The sequence below is a fragment of the Watersipora subatra genome, chromosome 7, assembly GCF_963576615.1.
Source record: "Watersipora subatra chromosome 7, tzWatSuba1.1, whole genome shotgun sequence".
Lineage (NCBI taxonomy): Eukaryota > Metazoa > Bryozoa > Gymnolaemata > Cheilostomatida > Watersiporidae > Watersipora > Watersipora subatra.
This window is the reverse complement of record NC_088714.1, coordinates 64,870,888-64,882,201: the sequence shown is the minus strand read 5'-3', so window position 1 is coordinate 64,882,201 and position 11,314 is coordinate 64,870,888. Positions and strand designations below refer to the sequence as shown.

Sequence of the window (11,314 nt, the reverse complement as noted above, 5' to 3'; positions counted from 1 at the left end):
AAGCTGGAGCACAATACGTGTAGTTAGATTTATCTTCTCTCTATTGGGAATGTATTTATGTTCTAACTGCATTGAGTAGACATGATTATTATAACCTTTAACTATCTGAATAACTAAGACCTAAGCAGTTCTTAACATGAGTGCAGCCCTGCATCAAGTCTTTTGTTTAAAAGGTGCAGTTAGCATTAGTTAATCTTAGCTTGAAATCTAAAGATACTCATGGAAATGTGGGAGTTGTATGTGCGCGACGAGAACTATTAAACTAAAGCAGTTTCATGCACAATCCAATGTCAGTTTTAGCTTTCCGTGAAAAGTTCTTGTATTATAATCTACTACATTTTGGTAGATCAAATGACTGTATGCTCTAAGTTTGTAATTCAAAACTTAAATGAAACCCAAAGCTGCGCTATGTTTGGACTAATGAAAGGCAAATTAAACGCATAGTGATTACTGCAGCTTCTTTGTAAATAGTTCTCTCATTTTTCACTAAATATATTTTTTCTTTTGTATCTAAAATACTTCTAGTAAATAGATCTGTATAGTAAATATGTACTATAAGGCTTTTTACTATTTAATAAAGGTGGACTTACAATTGTCCCAAAAAATGGAGCGGAGATAAATCTTGCAAGGTCATAGGCGGAGTAGACAATTCCAATGTAAGCCATTGTGACACCTTCGACCCTTGCTACCTCTGGATAGAATGGGTAGATCAATGTATCCGACCCTCGGGATAAACATTGTAGAAACACCAAAAATAATATCATTCCATACTTTTTATTAGAATTTGTATCAGGTAGACTGTTTTTCATGTCAGGATCATTGGCAAATAACAGCTGAGTTTCATCATCATCACTTGATTCCATCATAGCTAATTAATCTAAAATGCAAAACAGAGTTTAGAATGAGATTCAGTGTAAGAATGTAACTCTATCAAACGCAAGAGTACCTGAAGAGTCATAAATTAAAGCATTAGTGAAGAAAATGTAGTTTAATTTGTTGTCTTGTCCTATAGGTTAGTTATACTATTAAAATTCTATAATAGTAATAAATACGTGGTCCAACTGGTTGACTAGCTCCTTTAAGCTAGTTATAGTACTAAAGTTTTAACATTAGACTGCATATCAACCAGTAAAACTGTACATGAACACTCTGTTAGTTTATAGTCTGGCAATACATCTGCTTTTTTACTTTCTTTTTCTTACATTTAATTTAGGCTAAAAATCAGGAAAATGGCAAGAAAAATCAATTGAGTTCTTGAGGTTTCAACAGGTTTAATGACAAATAGCAAAAGTCAATTTGTTTAACAACCATGGCTGTTAACATCACAGCCCAAACATCTGAAATAAGAGCCTATTTTTTCAGCCAAATAGACCTTAAACTTGACATTTTAAAAATATTTTAAATGTTCCCAAACGATTAATACTAACTGATATTCATTACAATTTAATTTTCAATATCTTTAGCAAGCATTTATGTACATAAGGACCAATAAAAACTGAGGCTGTAGAACAAAAACAAAACTGATGAAGAAAAACTTTTTGCCTGCGTGTTTACCAGTGTCCATATAGTCTCCAGCACTAAAAAACCGGAATTTGGGAAACATTGTCTCAATAACGATTACACTGTTGCTGGTCGGGAACAAAGTTGATTATAGTACAATGCACGCAAACTAGGTGTCAGGCGGTACTGAAAGATTGCTATTGGATGGTAGTAAGTTCCATGCTTTCGCTGTACATATAAAGAATGAGCCCTGATGGTGTAGCATGTTGAACTGTGATATGAAGTACTGGTGCTGATGTTTACTCGACAAAAAGTAACATTTGATATATCGATCTAACACTACCGAGTTTGAGTGGTGATATTGACTGAAGATCTTAAGTCGTCATTAAGATCGGCGTTCGGATTGTAGTAGTAGCTGCAGCTGCTGAAGGAAAGTGCTGTTACTGATCTTTCTATCAATTTTCCTAACATCACAGATTAGATGCACAGCTCGCCTCTGCACAGCCTCTTGTTTGTCATAGGTCCGGTCTGTCTGGTGCAGAACTCCAACATTCCGAGGCACATTGCAGCACAGGACGCACAAGCTGTTATTAAACATTCTACTAACCTGATTGGTATACCAAAGTACACTAGTACTTGAGTTGATTCTGATGGCCTGCTTTGTCTCACACTCACCAGCTCGATCTTGTACTTAGCAATTTAAGATTGCTTTAGTAGAGCTAACTTACATAGCGTCTCGTTACACTTGCCTTAATAAGGAAGATTAATTATTGCTATTAATTGGGAGCTAAAGGAAAGCCATCCTGAGGTTTAGCGGGTCACACATTAATATTACCATATATACTATACTCTAAGCCTCATCTGATGTTTTTAATTAATTTACTCAGCGCAATAAGATGATGGTACAAAGGAGACGACAATAGTTTTTACTGAAATTTGTAAGTCAGATATAGGTTGGTGACTTACGGTTAGCTGCTGATGTTAGATCGATTGGTTAGTGGTAATACTTCAAGCAGTAAATTGATATAGGGTTGTATACTCTATTGCTAATTTACTGTACAGTGAAATGATCACATATTTGAGATTGTAGTTAACTTAAACGGAAGCTAATCATAGCTACTGTAAAACATGTGATGTATTTTTTTAAGTTGAAATTATATACCATTAGCAGAGTTCTGCTCTTGCTACCTACTCTATATAGTAATTTTAATTCATTAAAATTAAAAAGATCCATAGCAGCCCTTTACCTCTCGACCAGAATCAGCTGCCTGTTCGACTAAAACTGTGTTCAAACTAACTTGCCGATTTCATGCCAATTGTTTGGATAGTTTTCATCACTGACCAAGAATGGCCTCGTGTAAAACGAGCAAGCAAGCCCAAGGTCGATTTAGTCTAGAAAAAAATTGTATCGAGCTATTCACAATTGAGTACAATTCTAGACCAGCTTTCAAGCTGAGTAGTCAATGAAATCACTTTTCATAGTGAATCACACATTTTCATTTAAAGTGAATACCATATTTGTTTTCAGATTCTGCGACGTTTGCCATGGGCTTCAAACGAGAGAAATGATTCTGTTGATAGCTACGTAATAATGATTAAAGCATTTATTATGCCATTGCTATAACATTGCTATAATAGTTGAACTAGATGATGTTAGCAAAAGATACTTTAATGATCATTCTTTGCATTATTAGTGATAAACTGAGCTGTTCAAGATAATTGGTAAACTTGTTCATGACATCCATGAAAAACAGTAAATCTCATAACGAAATAGTCAACGAAATATACGTTTTGATTCACTAAACTATATCAGCTGAAATAATCATACCTTGCAAATACAAGTGGCAAAATTACCCACTCTCCGTCCAAACTCATCCTGGTCAGAATGAAAAATAACGGCCTGATAACTCCCATAAAATTGTTCGAAGATTAATACAAAAATGCTAATTACAAATTGACTGATCTAAACACACTTTGTCCAGGGACACTCAGATGCCTGGCCAAAATGGAGATTGGTCGACTTCCGCAACAATATTATCGGAGAAATTATCAACTTCATATTCGATAAAGATGTAAACATAACAGAGATGAAAACGTGGTTATATTTCTGAATTCAGTGATATGTAACTTCAATCAGCCAGTAGACTTAAATCAAACACACAACAAATTAAGACCACTCTTTTTAAAAGGATCACATACACATAAGTTATATTATAAATAAAATAAATGCAGAATAAATTATCTAAATATATTCACTAAATGCGATGCTAGCCAAACAGTGTAGAAATTTTCCGGCCGAAGAAAACCTGGCCGGACTGACGGAAGGGGATCACCAAAGATTGAGTTTGGTGAAAGTCAATCCAGTCCCACTAGAAGAAGTTCCAGGAAAACCAGAATCAAACCCGAAGGAGGCCAGAAAAACCGCAACTCCAGAAATCCCATCAGCTCCAGTCCGGCACAATCCGAGGCCGGCCCGGACCGCTAGCAAGCCGGAACGGTACGGAGAAGGGGTATGTTACTTCATAGAATTGTTGGAAAACAGTCTGGAGGTCGAACAGGAAAGCAGTAAAACGGTCCTCACAGACGCGTCCAAAGCTTTCCTTTTAAAACACTCTTTTTCTCTGGATGACGTTAGAGCACTCGAGAAGATGGACAGCGAAGGTAACATATCTACAGGATTTATTGACTTCGGTCACAACAAGCTTGAAAGAAGTTGAGGAAGCACTGGGTGCACCGGAGCCGGTAGGTGTGGCGGCACCCAAGGAAGATCAGGAGTGGGAGGAGGCGACTGCCGAGGCCAGCACGAGCTGCCCCAGAGAAGCTGTCTCCGAAGCGGATGACGAGGACCTGGACAGAACCCTGACAGGAGAGGAAGAAGTCTGCCGGGTGGCTACCATAAGCTCTCTCCCAAGGTCTAGATTGGAGACTGTGGTCACCAATGGAGGGGAGAGTGTTGTGGAATGTGATCCACCGAGAGATAAGCCTAAGGCTGAGCTAAGCCGAGCCGGGCTGTGCTCAGTCAGGCAGAATAACGAGATGAGTCAGAGCTAAGCCAAGCCAATTGGGTCAAGCCCAACCAAGTAGAACGAGAGGGTAGGCTAAAGGCGTGGTCACACGAGCACCGAACCGACGTAGGATCGGTTCGGTTTGGAGGCTGGTTCGGTTCGTGGCACATGTCACACGGCCACCAAAGTAACTTCGCTTCCTAGATACCATACGTATAGAGACAGGACACGGTTTCATTAGTAGTTGTTATGTATTTGAGTTAAATATTTCTATTGTAAACAAAAAAAACTTTGAGGAACAATTATAAATTATAATTACACAGCAGATTTATCAGAAGATCGTTCGGCTGCTCAAAATAAATCACTCGATACAAATATTTTGCTAACCCTTCCCATCAACATAATTATATTTTTTTTATTAACATATGAATGTTTTTCTATGCTGAGTACATAACAAACAAAAACAGTCTTTATCATAGTACTGTGGTTTTACATAAATAAATCAGTCAACGATAGTTCATCAGGATGAATATGACACATTACTTATATTCTACACGAAAGAAAATCACAACCATTCCCTTACATTTATGCAAAACTTAAGTGCAACATCTTACATTTATGCAACCCAATCACAAGTCCGGGTGAACCTTGTCGTAAATTGCTTCATGTTGTTTATTTAACAAAATAAAAGTATCGTCTCATTTCTTTTTTAACTTTACTCACACGCACGTAAGAAGAAATGTGACGCGTGCTCGCTAGAATTCTAGAATTTTAACCAGCCAATAAGAGCAAGGGTTCGGCACGAAATTTCGAGCAGTACCGAAATAGTTCGTTTCGGCCAGAAATGTCCTCAGCCGAACTTTTTAGAGCTGAAAACGACGTCGTTTTGCGTCATTTAGTTCGGTTCGGTGCCCGTGTGACCACGGCTTTACCCACTATATAAGCCTGAACATTTATGCTAGAGAGGAGAGCTGTTCTAGGCCTGTTCATTGCATGTGCTTGACTATTCTTGTACTCTTATGAACGACGCAAAAAATATATGTATAAACTCATGCACCGAGTCTTGTCTAGTAGAGGAAAATAAGGGTGGCACAAAACCTTTACAATATTATGATATAATATGTAACAATAATATACTATATTGCATATAGGCCTACATGTAATATAATGTGATCAAATAGAATGTTAACTGAAAATATTAGTTAATTCACTATATTATTTAAACAATATAAAAGAACATAATCTAGCGTATCATAATATAATATAAAATATTAGTATATAACAGTTTTCATGTACAAAACTCAAGTCCTAACATTTATAGTACTAAAATGATTACTTTGAAAAAGTAGTACTTACATGTACAACATTGCAAGCCAAAGTCTGAGACTTCTGTCAAATTGTATTTTCAAATATCGTATACATAAACAAAATCCATGATGCTCTGCTTTTATAGGAGCCTAAATGCTTCAAAGTTTCTCAAAAGTTTGTAAAAAAGATCAGATATCTGATAGAGCTATTTTTATACAAACTCTTGAGAAATATTTTAAAGAATTCATGTTTTAGTACAATAGCTCCTACAGCCATTCACCAGCCGATCATAGGCCTTGTGACATATTAAAAGGCCAATCATAGGCTTTGTGACATATTAAAAGATAAGATTCATCTTGTTGACATTGTAATATTATTTCAACAGCCTTTTTTTGTCTCAAGTCAAATTGATAATCTCTGATCTACTGTGGTTAGATAATAGCAATTTTACTATTATTATTTGTATTATTACTATTATTGTTAGTATTATTAAAATTAGTATTGTTATTATATACCTGCTATAAAAACAATGTATTAAATTATACGCTATAATTATGTTATATTGACAGTGTAATAAGAACCAACCTTCAACAGAAGCCCTTATTACTGTTTATGCATAAAAACTTTAAAAGACAGCCACAATCAAATATTGAAATCATAGAGCAAACTATACTCTGTTGATGAACAAAAATAATTGCTGACAACCAAGTAATGCTGTCAACAAACCCCAGCCAATAAAGTATCAAAAATTGGAACTGTTTTATGTTGAACAAAAAATTAAAATAGCAGCTATACATTTGACTGCATTTAATAGAATTTTGTTTTGTAACCGCTGTACTTTTTAAAAGAATACAGACAGTTGAAAATGAAGCATTCTGTACAACAATTTGAGACTCCATAAATTTTAACATAGCCTAATAAACACTAAATGAAAGAAAGCTAAAATTCACTTTTACGCATTTAAAGTATATGGTAGTTTCAAAAATTTCAAAATTGTTCATTTTCTTTTTTATTGTTTTTAAATTGTTATTGTCCGCTATTTTAGTTGCTGCACAAAGCTTGGTAACTTAAACATTGATTCATACTGACCAAACATAAAGTATATCAATTAATAGAACATGATAACTACATAGAATAAATTCAGAGTTAGGTGAGATATCTCTGATTCTCATGCTTCTAAATTATCACAAACTCAACTCTACAAGTCAACCCTACATTATTTGATACTAGAGTCAGAGGTTGGTTGCTGAAGATAAACTTTAGTCAAGTCTTCATGTTTCAAGTATTTTTCTATTATCTTCTCATTAACCTCTCTCGCATTGTCTACTTTCTCTGTATTGTGTACAGCTTCTTCCTTGACTTCTTCATTATCTTGAGACTCTACTACTTCTGTTGGCTGACCCGTGACTCTCATATAAATAGAGTAGCATCCAATTAAAAGTGCCTGCAAATAGAAAAGATAAAATAAAAAGCTTAAACAGATTCCGAAACAGAATAACTAAAAACTTTTGATATGCTTATGACACTGGGTGGTACTTAGTATGTTAGAAAAGAGTTAATGTAAAATTTGTTAATGATTACTATAAACTACATTGAAAGGTAGTAACATAATTTTAAGAATATTTCTTTTGTGGTAAAGCTAAACTGAGCAAAAACCAAGCAATATTTTGAAGCTTTACATAGCATCGATAAATTTTACTGCCCGAGTTACTAAATCTATAGAAGTATGTAATCTACAACAAAGGCTTGAAAAATACTGCTTTATATCTCCCTTCACATGAATGTAACATATCATTGATATTTATGATCAGTCGGTAGATTAAAGTATAAATATGATTACGTACTTATATCAATCTTTTCTAGCATTGTTTCTATGCAGCATAAACAAACCTACCAATAGATATTGCAATAGACCAATAAAAACAAGTACATGTTAATTAGGCAAATGAGAGATCAGCATAGTTACTGTAAATATCATAAGAGTAGAGTAAAGACAATCAGTTTAACTGCTACTGTAACAGTCTATCATAATTTTGATATGATTTTATAATGTATATCTATCTACCCGATGGATCACAAGCTGACTGGTTAAGATCATATAAATTTGTTATTATGTGATACAAACCGTTTAGCATTTTTTAACTAAGTTTTACAAATTTGAATAAGTTTCAACCCTTATGCTAGCTGTGGAGTTTATTAAAAGATAACACAAATGAACTTACAGTATGTGTCTATGTAAAGTTACAGCAGGATGTAATGGGAGTTACAACTTCATAATAAAATAATACGATAATACAATGTGGCACTCTGAAGGAATAACACTGTCTGTGTAGAGAATTCTGAATGAATTGGAAATCCAACTTACAAGCCACTATAGCCATGATAATAGAAACAAACATGGTTGAGTATGTGAGAAAAAAAATGGTGTTGTAGCTTTTCTTTATCAAAACATCAAATGTACATCCTGTTGGCAAAACTAGCTGTAGAGATATACACAACTAACCATTATAAAGTTAGCAAATGCTAGATAAGTTGTGGTCCATCCAAAACCTGCACCTTCAATGATAACTCCTGATATAACAGGCCCAACGGTAGAGCCAAGCGACAATGCACTGTTCACAAGACCGGTTACTATTCCATAGGTGTGCAGACTGTCCCTTTTATATCCATTCATCCTGAAAGATTTAATAAAATTATGCAAGCGTGTTGTATGCGGCTTACTAAAGGCTCAGAAAACATGTAAAGTCTAACTGTGTTCTGGCTGCATATGAATGCTATGAGTGAGGTATTTGATTATAGTTGAATGTGATAATCAAGGTGATATAATTATTTTAAAAACAACAGCCTCGCTACTATAACAATTTTAGAACAAATAAGTAAGTAGTCAGGTGTATCTTCATTGGTAAATCTTGAATAGAAATTCATTGACTATAATTATTTTCTATATAACTTTAAAAAAGATGATCATTATCAATACGAACTATGGAATAGATCAGCCAAATTGTCTGGCATCAGAATAAAAAAACATCAAAATTAAGCTTTGAGCTAATTTATTGTGTTAACATTGTAAGCCTACTAGTGGAATGTCTTAGATTTATCGCCAGTTATAATTATGTTGTGGCTGACACGTATAATAACTGGTAACTATATATCTGTGCAAAACTAGTGGTATTGCTGGGGTGTCGCTGAAATAAAAAAATTGCACCAGTAGGTGAGGACCTATATATGTAATTAGATAAAATCCTTTATGACTGATTTCACACTGTAGATTACTTATATCTACAAATGCTGTAACACCATAAAGAACTACAATTCTCTAATTATGGCAAAACAGTGACCTACATTGCAGTCAATTGTATCACTTTTTTATTTAGTAACCTCTATAAACATCCCTACTGTGATAGAGATAGACAATACTTACTCAGCAAGATTTAAAGTTGCCTGAAAAGGTGTTATGTATGTAACAGATAATGGAATGTAGACAAAGGCCATATCAATGGTGGTGAGCCAAAAGTACCTGCAATGACACAGGGATAGATGCACAATCAACAAACACATCAAAAGTTACACACTTTATCCAGATGCAGCATAGCATGTATGAGCAATGATGCATACAAAGAGTAACAGAATAACAGATATGTAAACACCTAAAAATCTCACCATACTAGCACATTTTTTTGTTCAAAATTCTCAAATGTGAATCATGAAATGGTTTAAGTAAATATGTTTACTTACTTTCTGCCATGAAAGATGAAGTCTAACAAAGGTGAAGGACATATTAGTAGAACCGTGACACCAGACAAAATCCAGGAAATTACCAAAGCAAGGTAGTTGTTCTGTGGAAACTGTATTACAAATCAGCAGTGTATATAAAAAATATTTATTCAAAAAATTATTGCACTACTTTTTTGTAGTGTGTTAATACTAAATAAATTTACGCTACTCAACGGTAAACAGCTAAAAAGAAAGTCTTTGAATTTTGCAATATTTACACTCTGTCGTACACAATACATACTTGAGATATACTATATACTTGAGGTTCAATCAGTTGTTCTTTAACTTTAAACAAGCCTATACAGTGATTAGATTTTTAATAATAAACAGATACAAAAGTGAATTGAAGTAATTAATGTAAACAAGTAACTAGACCATGCAAAATTCGGTCTTCATGATCTGGGGCCTGCCATCTGTCATCTGTCATTAATAAACTGTCAAGTGTCATCTGTTGTCTAAGATCTGTACAGCTCATAGTCGATAGTTTATAGTTTACAGTCCACAGTCCATAGTTCATAGCTTACCATCTGTCATCTACAGTTTGGAGTAGGTAAAATGTTATCTATAATCTACCAACATTACTCTACCAGTTTAATTTTTTGTGTAGTAGTTGAGTGTGTAGTCAACTATCTGCAGTCTTAGTTTAAATATCTATAGTCTTTAATTTATGTCTTGTCAACAGTTGACAGTCAATGGTTTATATGGGACTGTAATTTATATTCTATAATCTATACTCTGTAGTGTGTAATTTGTAGCCAATCTACTATACAAACGGCAACCTGTGTGTGTGTGTTTGACCACCTTAAAGAGTTGTCTTTCCTTTTTTCGTTGTACAAATTATGGTCATACGAAGCCAACTGAATTAATATGAGTAGTAAATACCATACTTTTGGATTATTAGCCGCTACTTTTTATGATGATTTGAGGCAAGCGACTTATATAAGGGTGCAGCTATTCTGTGATTTTTCTCTCACTGCTAGGGCACATTAACCGAAATCTCTGGATAGTGCGCCTCTAGCGGTGAAAGAAAAAACGAAACAATGCCTAACGGTACTGTTCTGTTAGGCACTAGGTTAAAAAGCGTAGGTATATACAAAACAGTGCCTGTTCCGTTTTAAACAGCAAAGTTGCTACCGTGTTAAAAAGAACTATCCTGAGTTCTGCGGCCTATACAAAGGTGCTTATACAGCTATGCAAATGTACTACTCATTAAATAAATTAATGAGTAGTAATTTACATGTAATTAATATTTACTGCCAACAAGAAAGGTCAGCGTGAACGTTTGTTTTTTCCGGCCACCTAAACAATTGTTTTCGCATTTCATCTACTAAATTTCTACTTCAAAAAGGAAAGTACTTCTCATTCAATGTTGTATTGTCTATGAATTGCTACACCTCCACTACTTAAAAACATTGGATTTGCCACTGTTCGTGATAGTGGGCCATGTTCATTTCCTTCAGCAGCTGAGTTACTAATTTTTTTCCAGCTTCGAGTACTGTAACTTACTACTACAGAACATGCACTGGTACTCTGAGCGTTGCGATAGGCGATGGTGAGAAGAAAAAGAGCAGCTGGTATCGACTTATGGTCACCCTGCTTTAGCCATGACCAGCTGTACGTCACCTGCTCAAAAGTAGGCACAAGCTGAAAACTGCTTGTTCATACACCGACAGAAAAACAAAGAATGTTGTCCATCCGCAAGTGTTGCGTTGAACTAACATCGTGTT

At 34.8% G+C, this 11,314-nt stretch overlaps 2 protein-coding genes across 4 annotated transcripts in view; both read right to left on the bottom strand.

The window, feature by feature from the left end:
* The window catches only part of LOC137401223 (MFS-type transporter SLC18B1-like), a 36,800-nt gene extending 36,081 nt beyond the window's left edge, over positions 1–719 (bottom strand). Inside the window, exon 1 of the mRNA XM_068087625.1 lies at positions 591–719. Within this exon, the coding sequence (XP_067943726.1) occupies positions 591–665 (75 nt within the window). The 5' untranslated portion in view covers positions 666–719. The remainder of the gene's footprint in view (positions 1–590) is intronic.
* A 5,035-nt stretch (positions 720–5,754) lies between these two features.
* LOC137401225 (MFS-type transporter SLC18B1-like) overlaps positions 5,755–11,314 on the bottom strand; it is a 32,775-nt gene continuing 27,215 nt past the window's right edge. For all 3 annotated transcript variants that reach the window (XM_068087627.1, XM_068087626.1, XM_068087628.1), the window contains 4 exons: positions 9,549–9,658; positions 9,235–9,330; positions 8,317–8,488; positions 5,755–7,257 (listed from right to left, as the gene is read on the bottom strand). In XM_068087627.1, the coding sequence (XP_067943728.1) occupies positions 7,030–7,257; positions 8,317–8,488; positions 9,235–9,330; positions 9,549–9,658 (606 nt within the window). In that variant the 3' untranslated portion in view covers positions 5,755–7,029. The remainder of the gene's footprint in view (positions 7,258–8,316; positions 8,489–9,234; positions 9,331–9,548; positions 9,659–11,314) is intronic.